At 37.3% G+C, this 16,029-nt stretch overlaps 1 protein-coding gene across 1 annotated transcript in view; it reads right to left on the reverse strand.

Moving 5' to 3' along the window:
* Positions 1-16,029, reverse strand: part of LOC131429253 (uncharacterized) — a 367,830-nt gene that overhangs the window by 33,720 nt on the left and 318,081 nt on the right. The window contains exons 18-20 of the mRNA XM_058593304.1: positions 14,483-14,652; positions 13,488-13,555; positions 1,878-2,034 (exon numbers count right to left, since the gene is read on the reverse strand). Of these exons, the coding sequence (XP_058449287.1) occupies positions 1,878-2,034; positions 13,488-13,555; positions 14,483-14,652 (395 nt within the window). The remainder of the gene's footprint in view (positions 1-1,877; positions 2,035-13,487; positions 13,556-14,482; positions 14,653-16,029) is intronic.

Raw genomic sequence — 16,029 nt, forward strand, 5'->3', positions numbered from 1 at the left:
ATTTTTTTATTTTCCATCAAAACAAAATTGGTAACTAAGGTTATGGTAGTTGTTAGTCGAAATCAACCATTTTTTGGTGTCGTCGCTTGAACTGCATCTCACTGACAACAGTCTTTTGCTTTTTATTGAGTTTACGATTGACAATGTCCCAATATATTTCTATTTGGCGGAGCTACGGCGTCTTGCGAATGGCACCTGTAATCAAACTCAACAAATTCGTGTAAATCGACAGTCCTCTTTTCGACGTTTTCGCGACATTCGCCTTTCGATTCTCTCCCAATCTGGACTTACTGATTGTCGACAAACAATCTCGTAATTTCTTTATTACATTAGTAACAGTTAATTTGGCCACATTCATCTATTTAGAAAACTTTGCGAGCAAATAGTATGAATTTTCACGATGCACAAGCAAAATTTGAACGGCCATTTCCACCATCGAGAAGTAGATAGCAAAATCAAACGGTAGGCGTGAGGCCTACTGAGGTTGAATGTGACTTAACGTGCTACTGTGATTTCAACAAATGAATTAAGACAACAACTTTTGAGCTTTGGTTGCAATTTTTTGAAGTTGAAACACAATAAGAGTTTACATATTCTCCGTATCTCACCCAACGACTGACTAAAGATGATGATCTGTCGGAATACTGCGCTCATTTTGAATTTCCTCCGAAGGTCTTCATTTCGAGATTTTATGACTTTTTAAATTTTGATATCCCTGTTTGGATCCGTTTAGAAATTTCTATAGCTTAATGTTGTTCCAATTTTCCCTTTAGAAGACTGTAAGTCGCAAATATACTGTTTGATCTCGAATGTTTTTTGTTTTTGTATCTCACGCAAGAAGTAAAACTGCAAAAATTATAAATCAATTCACAGAGAAATTTATTTTTTTTTCACCTTGGTGGGCAGTAGAACGAAAAATATATTCAAAATGGTCAGCCGACGAAAAAAGTTTGGGAACCAAAGAATTTGAGCACTAGCTATGCAATTGCTATTTAAACTAAAATACGGCTGCAAAGTTTACTCAAACCGGTGGTCTGTTCCGTACTTATTTTCTCCGCTGTCAAAAATAATTTTTGAATAACTTTTGCCAGGAACAGGTAGCATTAATAAATTAATTCTAGATCCCGACAGATATACCAATCGAAATGTCGAAATTTCAATTCAAAGTGTGAGGAAAAAGGCTAATAATAGTTTACAGTCTTAGCGAGTTTCAGTAGTGCAACAAAGAGGGCAATCGTAAAAGGATTCACTTCACCTTCGAAAAGTTTTCCTTCTTGAATCGAAAATCCGATTACACCACAAGACGCAGTTCAAGGTCATGTAAACCCGAATATGAAGCGATAGCAAATTTATATCAAAGTAATGGCGCATTTTTTTTCATTGCTTATGTGGGCATTATTTTATTATTGAAATGGAAAAATGATGCTTCAATTTAGTATAAAAGCTTGTTTTTTGTTGTATTCCGCAATTTAGAGATAATATAGTTTATCAAGGTATAAGACCAACGTATTTAATAAATTGTTAGAAAACTTTGCTAACTTCAGGAGAAGTTTTGTGTGGTAAACATGAAAATTTTGGATTATAAAATGTATAAACATAACAAAAAAAAAATTATTCTTTTTATCATTTGGTATGCATCAACAATAGAAATATACTTTTCAAAACCGATTGGCATTGGAAATACCTCCATTGGATATTCCTCTGCTCATGCGGGGGACGGACATAACAAGGAATGCTTTCAGTGTTTTCTTCTGATTTGGAAAGCACTACAATACGGTTACTAAGGAGAAAATATTATTTGTTCTGTTTCGAGAGCATTCACAGTGCACTGTTACACTGTAGTGTGACGGAAACCACATACTTTTAAGCCTACTTACCTATGAGTGATTTGTTTTTCCTCCAGATGCTGCATCCCGCATGCAATTTGCCGGGCAAAGTCGTGCAGCTCTTTGTGGTCGAGGACATACTCAATCGAAGACGATTCCCTTGAAGCATTCTCCTGTCCAGTACTGCCGCTGAGAGTTGTGTAGGTTGCTGGAGTGGAATAGAATGTATAAAAGACTACATGATTTCTGCCAAATGCGTTAATAGTGCAAACGTACGTAGGGTAAAGTGTTATAAAATGGCCCCCTTAAGAAAATATAGAGATATTACTCAGAGTGCCTGTAACCAAAGTGACGACAGCTGTTCGTTTGGAATGACAGCTTCCAGTTCCAAACAAGCAAACGACCTGTCAATTGCAATCAATCTTTGAGATCGTTTTTTTTTTGGCGCTTACCAAATCGATCCCTTCAGAAATAGAGTTGAAGAAACTTTTATCGTTTGCTCACTAAACTAAACCATTGGGGCGGTAAATCAAGTTTTGCCCTGGCCCCCACTGGTTAGTGATAAGACTGTTGTTTAGAATACCTATAAAGTTAGGAGGGCGTTTTAGTCGGTTTTAGAAACGAAGGACCAGCAAGTAATTCCCTTTCCAGTAAGACGACGACATGTAAAACCCAATAATCAGAATTCATAAGACTCAATTATGACTGTTACTGCTCTACATATAGAGCGGTATACCGGCGGTAAGGAGTGTATCGATAAATAGTTAGCAACATTCAAACTGTTATTACTCTGAAATGGCTTAATTTTTTGCAGCGTGTCTTGCGGTGATATGTTTGTTTACATGTCAATAACAGCTGCGCAATCGATTGGTTTCGGTACGGTTTATCATTTCAATGATGAATCGAATTGATCCGGAAACGGTAAAGAAAATTCTACACACTTGGTGCTCAAAAAGTGGTGTCACGTACAACGAAATTGCAAAACGGGTGAAAGTGCACCACACCAGTGTCAAAAATATTATCGAGAAGTTCGGTAAGACCCTTTCCATGAAGGATTTGCCCCGATCCGGTAGGAAAACGGATCCCTCCCAAGTAGCACGTTAAGTTGCTGCCCTGTATTTTTCTACTGATTGTGCAATTTATAAAATAAGTTTATATTACTATTCTTGTAACTGTTGTGTTATGGAGAAAGAGCAATTTTTCTTTGTTGTGCAACATATCTTTAAGTTCTTCCGTTGTTACGAACATTTATTTACAATTGTTGTGCAACTGATTCAAAAACTCATGTATCGATCCCATTACAAATGCTGCAATTAAATCAGCGAAAAAACAATTGTGAAACTCATGGAATCTACTACGTAATGTAAACAAGAATTGAATTTATGTTTACAAAAAAAGAGAACAAAATCTCTAATGAATAAGTTTCATCTTAGTGAACCTGACTTTTGTTATACGCACTGTAGGTGTGATTCAGTTGCAAAACCAAGTTGCACAAGCGGTAATATATAACTAGGAGAGTAACTATGATGAACGTAACTTTTCGTTCAATATCTTTAAAAAGTGATGTCAGGTCTGTTCATTTTTTTCGCGAGATAAAAACCGGATACAAAATATCTCATTGTTTTTTTGTTTTTATTGCATATGTAATGCTGTATTTCTGAAACTGTTATGATAATATTCTCATGTCGGCAAGTTCTGCGTTTATTTGAAGCAGATAAATCTGGTACAACTTATTTGCAAGTTTCGAATTGTGTTTCTAAAAATGAAGAAATCTACACACACTGACCTAATATTTCATTAGGCGACCAAGACTATGCAGACTCGGCAGCAAAATAGTTTTTACTGCGAGGTTTTCAATTCGGCTTACCGTTTTTTGCCTTGCGGAGAGCATAATTTCACTTTTTTTTTTCTTCACAGGAGATAAACAACCATTTCGGCGTATATTGAGTCGGATACTGTAATAATTGTAGTCATTTGGAAAATTTTGGATAATTTGAACAATTGTTTTAGTTACTTCGTTTTTACATGACGATGTGAAAATTTTTGCAGAGCTTCTATAACTGCTAGTGCAACGTGGGCAAGTTGGTGATTTGCTGCACAATTGTTTCAGATGTACCTTAAATTGTTCTATAGTGATTTTTGGGTGGTATTTTAAAACTTAACAGTGATAATTTGCACAACCGATTTTAATAGATTTGAAAATCTTTCTGAACTTATCTAGCATAAAAAACAATTCTAATACAATTGTAGAACCTCTTGAAATTTCAATGAGTTACATTTGCTACTTGGGAAACCAGCCCGGCCGGGACTTAAAAGTGGTTGAGTACATCAGGAAAAACCCATCGGCGTCGACGCGAGATTTGGCCAAGCAGTTCAACACCAGCATCTGGATGATTCAACGGATCAAAGTTCGGAACTCCCTGAAAACGTACAAGAAACAGAAGGTGCCGAAAAAGTCCCTGGTACAACAAGCTCAGGCCAAAACAAGAGCGCGAAAACTGTATAACCGGATTCTACAGAATAAAGACGGATGCATCCTGATCGACGACGAAACCTACGCCAAGGGAGAATCTCGAGCGCTGCCCGGACCGCAATATTATACGAAATCGGTGTACCAGGACGATGGACGACGCTGACACCACGGTGGTGATGGAAAAGTTTGGGCAGAAGGTGTTGTCTGGCAAGCAATTTGTACCTGTGGTTTGCGGTCGTCGATTTTCTTCACGAAGGGCACAATTAACGCCAAGGTGTGCGAGGAAGAATGTTTGAAGAAGAGAATGCTGCCACTGTACAGAAAGCATAAGGCTCCTCCTCTCTTCTGGCCGGATTTGGCTTCAGCCCACAGTGGTTGTCGTGTACAATTCGTACAATTCGTGGAAAAGGACATCAACCCACCGAACTGTCCGGATCTTCGGCCAATTGAAAGGTATTGGGCAATTGTCAAGCGGCACTTTCGGAAGGAAGGTACAGTGTCCCAAAACATGCAGTAGTTAAAAAAAACTGGACAGCTGCCACCAGGAAAGTCACAAAAAAAAACTGTGCAGAATTTAATGAAGAATGTCGAGTCCAAAGTGCGAGCGTTTCACAGAAACTAGGATTTTCTACAATATAATCAGTGAAATGCATAGAAATGTAATTTTTCTACAATATATCGAAAACTGATGTCAAAATATGTTTTTTTTCGCTTTTTTATTCAATAATCAATGTTGCTAACTACTTTTCGATACAGTCCTTAAATGATGAGGCATCCAACGTTGACGTTTGGCAAGTTGACGTGTATACGGGCGGAACGATGAGGGATGCCAGCTTCATAGATTCATCTGTGTTTCACAGATTTCCAATATCTTGCACAGAATTTAAAAATGACACAGATTTTGACAAATTTCTGAAATCGTTCACAGACAGTAATGAACCTCCCAAGGTCTTCAAATTGCTAGTGGAAACAGAGCACTTGGAAACGATGATGTTGTTTTTTGCCTTCCTCATATAGAAAGGCTATGCAATCGCTGGTCTTAAGGTCCCACACAAAGTTCATTTGGATCCGACTTCCTGTTCCGGAATTACTGGGTGATATGCACCAAAAAAGGGGAAAAAATAGTCACACACGTTTCTCAGATATGGCTGAACTGATTTTCACAAACTTAGATTCAAATCAAAGGTCTTATGGTCTCACACAATCTTCCTGAGTTTCATTTAGATCCGACTTCCGGTTCCGGAATTACAAGGAAATATGTGCAAATTTATGGCAAAATGTGCATTCAATTTTCTCGGAAATTTCTTAACCGATTTTCACAAACTAAGAAGCAAATAAAAGGTTTTAAAATTCTTAAAAAAAGTCCCCGAAAAGTTGATCCAGATCTGACTTCCAGGTCCGGTATTACAGTGCGATTAGTGGAAAGTTTCAATTTCATGAGTATTTTTTTCACAAGCGACGGCGAAACGAGGTGCACATTTTTATAAAACTTACTGTTAAATTGATCTAGTTGGCAGATATTGTTAGTTAGTGAATATATAAAACTACTTTGTGACTACTAGTCCCCGGTTTCCGCTTCCGAAAGCACCGATAATACTGAAGAAAAGCTTCAAAAACGGAACTCACTTCGATTTCTCAGCAATGGTTGAACCGATTTTCACGAATCGTGATTAACATTAAAGCTCTCATGGTTTTAAAATATACTGCGAAATTTCGTCCTGATCCGACCTCCGGTTCCAAAATTTTAGGGCGATGAGTGTCAAAACATTCAAATCGTCATTCAAAATGACGATGCAGAACGATTGTTCAATTTCGTATAGCGTGCAGGGTTGCCAATCTATATTTTTCGGTGAAAAATATGTAAGTTTGTAAATCTTTTATTCAATTTGTACCTACTTATCACAAAACCATGATAACGATGCTTTTCTATAAAAGTACACTTATTACCTTTCTCATATAAAAAGTTCATGAAAACACTTGAAAAATTGACTAGTGAAAATTGGCTCGGAAGGCTAAGTGTGTGAGTATGCGTCAAATAATGTCACTCATAAAATAAAAAAAAACCTCATAGTCCCATAGATTGCTATTGAATTTCATCATGCTTTCATACACAGATAAAAATATTTTGTGATTTTACATTTATTTTCATGCACATTTTTGGAGCAGGCAATTGAATGGAACATAACAAAACGAAGCGGTTTGTGAATATACAGTCTTGTTCAATGAAAAACTAAGTGAATTTTAATGTAATTATACATCAATCATGGTTTTAAATCAGATTTTCGTTTCAACTGATATCTATTTCATAGTACTATCGGTTTACATGTCGTGTAAGTTTCATCTTTTCTTTCTGTGTAGGGTAAAGTGTGTTTAAATTTATAAACCGTCATTTAGAGCGACAATGCAAGAGAGGGTAAAATTCTTCTAGATTTGGCTTAGAACTGATTCAATTTGTAGGCTATATTAGTAACTTACTAAACGAACCGACTTCGGCTATACTGGCTCCAAGTTCCCGGTTCCAGAAATACCGGAAATAGTAATCTAAAACTCTAAAGCGAGACTCACTCACACTTTTTTCAGAGATGATTTGATCGATTTCCACAAACAGGCTAAAATAAAAGTTTCTACATTTTTTTTAGTTTCGAATTTTTTTCGAATTTTTTTTAGTTGGCATATCGTCGAAAAAATTTTCGAATTTTTTTTAGTTGGCATATCGTCGCAAAACTGAAATGTAGAGGCACTGCTTGTTTAGAGATGATACTTTCAGCAAGAGCTGTCAAATCGGTAGGAAAATCTTTAATTACTCCACCTTTTCAATGATTTCTTATGAAAACGGGCAATTTCATTTGTAAAATCGTAGTAGAAGTTGAAGAAAAAATTTTTACTCTGAAGTGGTAATGTTGATCTTAGTTCATGGTGCGAAATCTTCCGTTTATTCAGAATAGAGCATTAAACTTGGTTTGATACCATTTTTCAAATGCCTGGAAATAACAAATAAAGTATCCAAAATAAATAGTACTCGATCGCTATACATTCTAATACTCGAGAAATCAACATTACACTGGTTTCTGTTTAAAAAAGTGTTAATCCGAAAAAACCTAACCTTACCCAATTTCACACATTTCTGATGATTTTCCATGTTTAATCGTAGTTGACACTAAAAAAAGTAGTAGTAATCACTTTGAAATTGATTTTCTTCTACTCCGAGTGTACTTTTATTGCTGACATCTATTTGTACTATTGAATAAACGATAAAAATGTTGCAAATCACTACTGCCGATATGAAACTTCCCGAAAGAATCCTCCTTTTCTTGGTTCCATTTTTCATTGGCAGGTGTCGCTGCCGGTAAATCAGCTTTGCGACAATGTGACAATCGCACTTACAATTTTGGTACCACTCTAGATTTTACATAAAAAATAAATCATTTATGAGTACATTACGCTTTCTTTTCAGATTTCTAAAAAAATGTGGACGGGTATAATAGCAGACTTTCAAAAATATAAATCATTCGGAAAACCATGCGTCCCCATCAAATTGTCTACATCCTATGGAGACGCATGGTATTTAGTTGTAAAATCATATATCACATGCTCTTAGAACAAAATACCATGCGTTTCCATCTATAACTTGAGTTCAGGGCTTAAGAAAGAAATTTCGTAAGGAAGGACCAGTGAGAGAAACATGAATCAGAACTAATAAATTGACAAATATTTAGGTTTTAATGTACGGTTTAAAGTTTTTATTTATGAACCGATAAATCATTTTACATTTATTTTATTCAAATCAAATAATAACAATATTTAGTAAAAATTCTAAAGGACAATTAAGTTATAGTTCTTTTGCAGAAAAAGTACCATAGATACCAAGCGCAAAATCAAGGAAAATTTGAAACCATGCGAAATTTAAAAAACTCAGTTTTAACGTAAAATGTTCGTCGACGTTCTGTATCACTTGGTATGAATAGCCAAGTTGCCTGAAATTGCTCAACAAGACAGCTAAAGTCAAACGGCTTAAGCTCATAAAGACGGATTCATCAAACTGGGATCGGACTGACAGTAAAACCGTCAAAACAAAATGTATGAGAGGAAAAGGCTTTGAAATATAACATCATCCTACTCGAATAATGGTGCGTGGTTCATGAATTCGTGTAAGGAGTGTATCGAAAATAAGCTATCCACATACATTTGTGTAGTACGCATGTATTTGTGATGGTTTTTATGCTCAGATCGCAGCATGCTGTGCGTTTAGCTGTCAGCTTTCGATTCTTTACTTGTTTGTACGGTTGAAATTCTGCGTTTTCAAAATGTCGCGTTTTGGAAAGGAAGTGGAAATTGAAGTTCTGGACACATGGCTAAGTGGGAAGGGTATTACTATGCGAAAATCGGCGAAGCGATTTGGAATTCATCATGCCAGTATTAAAATCATTATTAATAAGTTTGGGGAACATTATTCTTTGGATGAGCTACCAGGAAGAGGCAGAAAACCCGGTTCTTCCAACCCGAAACTGGACCATAAAATGGTATCTCTAATTATGAAGAACAAATCAATGTCAATACGTGATTTGGCCAAAAAAGCAGGAACGAGTGTCGGAATGGTCCATCGTATCAAGAGGCGAAATCACCTAAAGACCTACAAGAAGCAGAAAATCTCGGAACAAAGTGTATAACAGAAGAAGCAAGCAGCAACAAGGGCCCGGAAATTGTATTCGCGTCTTTTGCAGGGTCCGGATGCATGCGTTTTGATTGACGATGAGACTTACGTAAAGGAGGACTCAAAAATCCCTTCCAGGTCCACAATACTTTACTGTCGTCATTGGGGAGGATGTGTGCGATGTGGACAGGTCGATTCAAGTGGAGAAATTCGGTCGAAAAGTACTGGTATAGCAAGCAATATGTTCCTGTGGTTTGAAGTCAACCATGTTTTACACTACCGGAACTATAAATGCAGAAATCTATCGATCTGAGTGTCTCCAGAAGAAATTGCTACCTTTATATAAGAAGCATAGTACACCTCCACTGTTTTGGCCGGATTTAGCGTCGGCTCACTATGCCAAAACCACTCTCAATTTGCTTGCTGAAATGGGTATAAATTCTGTTGAGAAAAATATCAATCCACAAAATTGCCCTCAGCTTCGACCCATCGAACGTTACTGGGCAATCGTAAAGAGGGTCTTCAAGAAGACTGGTAAGGCAGCTGGGAGCATGCAGGAGTTTAAAAAAAATTTGGGCTCAAGCGTCCAAAAAATGCGATGCAACACTTGTCCGGAACTTGATGAAGAGCGTTCGATTAAAAGTTCGAAAACTCGTGAAGGAATAACTTAAATTTCATCCGGTTTTCTTTATGCTCAAGTTTATCCTCTTACAATAAAGGATCAATTTTTAGTTTGAATAAAATATCGCTTTTTATCATAATTTGAAAGAAAAATCTGTGGATAGCTTATTTTCGATACACTTCTTATTCATTCATTTATGACTGCGGATAAGGATACAAGAAAAGTAATACGTCACCATAAGAAATTAATCAACGGCATATAAATCAAGGTTGTCAACAGCTGCTTGGAGATCCACTTATCATATGTACAGCTGAAATTGGACAGCTAAGATCGGCAGGGCATGTCATCAAGATAACAGACGGCAAACATTTGCAAATGGTTCTTGAATGTGATTCGGAAGGCTCAAGAAAAAGAGAAGCATAGCGAGCAAGGTGGATCAATCAAATGGAGACAAAGAGTGGTCATAGTCTGAGCTGTATGGAGTCGACTTCTAGATACATAATAAACGGGCTTGAGCTGATACGTGAGGAAAGTACTCCACGAAACACCAGAAAAAAAATACCACTAAGTGCACTCGAGCTTCGGTATTGGTTTTCGTTTTCTTTACCGCATGTATGAAATCGAACACCACATACAGCGTGCTTCGTTCGTAGAGGCAGTGTTGTGCTTTCTTCTTCCGTACCAGTGCATGTACGTACCGGTGCGCTTTATGAGACGGTTTGAAATTTCTGACACTCGTCACCTTGTAATTCCGGAACCGGATCCAAATGAAATTCAGAAGTTATGTTAAAATCGGCCAAGCCATCGCAGAGAAAAGTGAGCTCGTTTCATTATAGAGACAGTGACAACTATTTCCGGTGTTTACCGGTACCGGAAGCCGGGGACTGGTAAAAAAGGAATATACACGTTTGGCCGTCAACTGGTAAGGCCAATCGATTGGAACTGGTTTGAGCTCCAAGCAACACCATTTTTCCGTGTTTTGCATCACTGCTCTGTTTAAATGCTTGCAATGTTGAACTTTTTTTGTCCTGTTATCCTGTCGATGTTTCACAGTTCGCTTTCATATCTCATCCAAGTCAGTTACAAATTTACAAAAGCCACCGCAGCCAATACTAAACAATACAATTGTTGTTGACAGTGCAAAATTCGACCTTCGATACGAGAAACTGAGGGTTTGCTTAAGGAGCAAATGAATCTAGATATGAAAAGTGTGCATTTACTTCAATGCAATAAAACAAATAATGTTATTTACATCCAGTTTTATAGAGAGTTGGATGCAATTCAATTCGCTAAAGACAATAACAATGTGCACTATGTGGAGCATGAAAATATCAAGTACAACATACTAATATATATGGAAGATAGTTCTATAGCAGTGCGTGTGCATGATCTACCTTCAAGCGTCTCCGATCCTTATATTCGCAAAACTATGTTCTAGTACGGAGAGATTATTTCCATCGAAAAGGAAGTGTGGAAGAACTTTTTCTCCGATATTCTCAATATCGTACGTTTGTTACGCATTGGAGAACGCTATACCTTCATATGTGATGTTCGGACAGAATACAAAGGTTCCGTGCAAATCACTTGTTGCCTATGACAATCAAATGGCTACATGTCAATATTGTCCAAAAGCTGTTCACTATGGTAAGCCAAGTGATAAACTGGACAAGAAGACGTCTACACCAAAGGACAACGGCTATTCCTCTACAACAACCTTAAATAGCCCAGTACATAGGCGACAGTCATCAACAACAATGAAGCATCCTTCTCTTTGAAACCATCAGTATCACCTATAGAACAAGGTACACCAGCTGCAGCTAACAACTTACCCAATGCCTGAGCAAAAAGTAACGATTATTACGCCAACAACAGTGATGCCGAACCAATGGACTGGAGCATGAATAGCGAACCACTACCACCCTCACCTTCATTCACTGGATAGCAATGAAAGCGCCTCTCCGCCAAAGAAGCAAATAACAACGAAATCCAGCAAAAAATAAATAACCACTCAATATTGTAAAACGGCCGAGTTTAGCTTAAGTGCAAAGGAGCCGAATAAAAAAAACCTCTACGAAAAAAACGAGTTTATTATCTAACAAAATCATGGCTCCATCGGCCACGTAAAGCGTGATTATCCCTGTTTTGTTATTTCAAGCAACAATATTTACTTTTTTCGGTTTTTTAACGATATCAAACTAACTGGAGATTATAAGAGGAGAAAGAATATGAAATCATAGAGCCATAGTACTCAAGGAAGAGCAAGGATGTGAAGAATAAAGTGCGGAAAAGTGAGACGTGACAAGGGTCATTTAAGTAAGCAGAAGGCTTCTCGTATCTAAACTTTTACCTTCTACCAGAGGAGTCGAACTTAGGCATCTTAGCGATACGAGTTATCCGAGTCTCTGATATGTCAGAAAGTAAAGGCAAAGGTCATTTGCCATTTACTGTCCGAACCGGTTCGGACGACAACTACTACATAGAATGAGAAGTCCCGGGTCTAATAAAGAAAAAAGTCAATTTTTTACCGTGAAAACTTTTTTACTCTTCAGTATAATCACAGACTAACAGACAGGACACTCAAATTAGATTCTTCAATCATTTTAACGGTCATTTCGAATATTCCTTTATTTGGGACAGTACTCACATGTGTCATGATGGCGCCACGCTACCCTATCAAAAACATCCTGTCTGTCATCTAGACTGTGTTTATTTTTTCATTTACCAACAGAGTTGCCATACATACAGAATTACCTGTATTGTATTGATTTGTTTACGTCCATGCGAATTTCATGCAGGATACAGATTTAATACATATTGCCAAAACTATATACATAATTGTGCCTACTTCTCATCCTCCAACGGAATACAAAATCGAACCCGTTTTGTTACAATATTTACTTACTTCTGGTGTGCCGCCACTTAATTTCGGGTGAAAACTACCAACACAATAAAAAATTGTCTTTATGAACAACGTTGAGTCAAATAAATGGTTATCTTCGCGAAAAAGTTAAATGTATTATCAACGTAATCCAATAATTTATTGTGTCGATTCATTCTCAAATATGTTGATGAAATCAGGCATCCCTGCAAGCAGCTGATCGGTGTTGACAAACGAGGGGAAACCAACTAGTAAAAAAACTTTTACATAACACAAGGGGTGTACAGATAGTAAATAGTTCGCGCAGTACAATATAGGTGGAACTAGTGCATCACGAAAAATTATTTTTAAAAGAATTTACTCATACTGTCATGTCTGTTAGTCTGTGGTATAATCTCCACCAAGAGCGATACACTTGACCAGTCGGTCCTCCAATATTTGGATACCCTTTCGAAAAAAAAATGTTGTCAAGGCCTTCAAAATAGGCTTCCATTTCTGCAATGACCTTAACATTAGACGACAATTTCTTTCCCCGAAGAAATCTTTTCAGGTTTGAAAATAAATAATAGTCGCTGGGTGCCGTGTCTGGAGAATACGGGGGATGGGGATGGATCAATCCGTACCGCAAATGATTCAATTTCACCGTGGCTTTTATGCATGAATGCGCTGGTGCGTTTTTTTTCCATAGCTTGATGAAAAATAAAATTCGTCTGACACGGTCAGCTGTTCTTAAAACACTAGTCGATGGATAGTCATGAAATTTGTTATTGGGCCATCTAGAGGCTTGTTCTCAACAAAAATATACACGGTTCGAAACTATTCACGTCTTTACTGTGAGACGCCCGGGACTATTGATTCCATGTAGTACAGGTTAAAATCGGGGATCAATAAAAGACATATAAAGTCAAATTATTCTCAATCTATTGGTAGTTAAATTATTTAAATCCACTAACAAATGACTGAGTTATAAAAGTTCAAAATTATATATTTAAATGTACTTACTTTCTGTTATTTTTAATTTTTTCAAATGTACTTACTTTCTGTTATAGACGGTCTTAGCACAGTATCCGGTTGCGTAATGTAAGACGTATCCGAGTTCGAGCTCCTTAAAAAGAAAACAAACGAAAACAGAAATATGAACTGTAGATAAACAATAAGTCAATAAGTTTTCGGCCTAAGAATGCCATCACCAATGAAAAATCACTTCTTGTGTTCGATAGAGACATCTTTCAGTTGTCATCTATCAAAATTTTATGACATTTGGTACGTTAGTGAAAAAATGGAAAACAATGGAGAATAAATCAACCATTATTGACCCGTTGCTCCGGAAACCGTCCCAAAAGATCAATCCATCGTTATCGAAAATTGAAGAAAAAAAATAGAGGACATCGTAAAGATACCAAAAGGAAGTAAATTCACAGTTTTGTATGAACACTTGGTGTCACAAGTCAATTGTTACGATGGCTAAGTTTCCGAAATTGAAATTCGAATTGCTACCGCATCCACCGTGTTCACCAGATTCAGCCCTCAGCGGCTTTTCGCTGTTGTCAGAGTTAAATTAGAAGTATTTTTGGTGGCTAAGAAGAAATCGTGCATAAAAGTTATAAAGAAAATCGACTTGGAAAACCGACTGGAACAATCGTATTGTTCTTTAAGAAGAATACATTGATGAAAAAATCGAAATTTTAGAAAAAAAAGTGTTCTTTTCTTGTCAAACCAGAGTCCTTTTGACCAACGTGTTATGAGGTTCATGTAAACAAAAAAGATTTGAAAATGTAATGGTAATAATATAACACATAAATAAACAAAGAAAAGACCGATCATTGTTAATTGAGGGCCCATAGTGCATGGAGCAGTAGATAAGTCAAGCCATTTGTCCAATTCAAATATACTTTTCCATATCCATATTAATCAGGAAAATATAAGAAAATAGCAGCAAATAAATATTAAAACTTTTAACAATTGCGACTTTCGGATCACAAAATGTCATCTGTCAACAAAGAAAAAAACAAAACCATATTAAAACACTTACGAAGTGTGTAAAATATCCATATACTTTATCATTGGCCCGAAAACAGTGTTGCTGGACTGATTAGAACACGAACGCTGTAGACTAAGGGTATCCGATTGTGTCGGGTTGGCGGTATCATGGTTGGCAATTTTAGCTAAATGTTTTGCGCGAATCCTACGTAGATATTCCAGCTGTGAAGGAGAAAGAAAGATTGACGTAAAAATTTGTTCTCTTGCACATACTGAACGAAAGAAATATACATTTAATTTCCCAGTATTTTCGTAATTCGCTACCACATCGGCATCTTTAACATATTTACCGATAAATACAGTAAATTATTGAACTAAACTTCAGCTAAATGAAACACTTTACCGAATGATTACTGGCCAATCAACAAAAAAAAAAACAATAAACTCCCGCACTCACACAGTATTCAACTACCTACTGTCAGTTTTTTTTTTGCTGGCAACTAGTTAAACATGATTGCTAAGACGAAGTGATGCAACCCGCATAGCGTTTTGGCTACCTGTGCAGCCACGGCCACCAGACGGCTACCAAAATTGATTCAGTGACGGTTGTCAAATCCAATTTGACAAAACAAAGTCGCCTGTATCTAAGTTAGCCGAGCGTTTTCATCATCTCACCTTCGCTGAAAATGTCAAAGATTTCAAGGTGGAAAAATCCTGGTGGATACGGTTGTATCGTTTAAGTTGTATATCTGGCAGCGGTGAGGCAGTCGGTCACCAGAATGTCTGCCATAGCCATATTTTTCCAGCTGGCAGCGTTTAGTCAGCCATCTGGCAGCCATGCGTATGCGGGAAGGAACGGGATTTAACACAAAGGTCGCAGTTCAACTCATGCCCTACGTGCTACGTCTATCATTTAGTTGCAAGGTTAACCACGTTTCGCCGAAATACCTCATTTCGATTCCAGGTTTTACAAACGAGACGATGATTGCGTCTGATTCAAGATCTACTCCTACCATTCGGATCTGACTTCATACGTATTCGATGCATTGAATGTGCATCGAAGTGTGCTGGAACGGAATCGGCACAGGAAAGATGTGAATATGACAAACACGGCCCGTTTCATTCGCCTACTAGAGCACAGGTCTTGTATGAGAAACCGGGGATGCAATACTGTCGTGATTCAAATTTCAACCGAAGAATTTCTCGTGAAATCGCAAATGAATTGAAAATGATTGAATGATTTTCTGTCTACCTTTCCCTGTACTCAGATGGCAACAGATTGCCGAACGGTGGACAACTCAATAGACTAGAGCTGACACAAGTTGCTTTCTCAAGATTCCAAAGGAAATCGTTCCGCAAAATAGCATGAGCATGGTATCTCCAAAATTTAGTTTTCATTCTCATCGAAACTTATATACCGTACATCCTAGCCAAATAACAAAAACTCTGCTAACTCTCCAGCATATCAACGATTTTGTTTTAGACTTTGTTAAGACGTAAAGCCGCCTTGAGTTAGTTTTAATATGATCAGTATCTAACGGGGAAACAGATTGGAAAACCGACATGTGAACACCGTACCGTAGTGGCTAAGTAGAGCGA

The sequence above is a fragment of the Malaya genurostris genome, chromosome 2, assembly GCF_030247185.1.
Source record: "Malaya genurostris strain Urasoe2022 chromosome 2, Malgen_1.1, whole genome shotgun sequence".
Classification (NCBI taxonomy): Eukaryota; Metazoa; Arthropoda; class Insecta; order Diptera; family Culicidae; genus Malaya; species Malaya genurostris.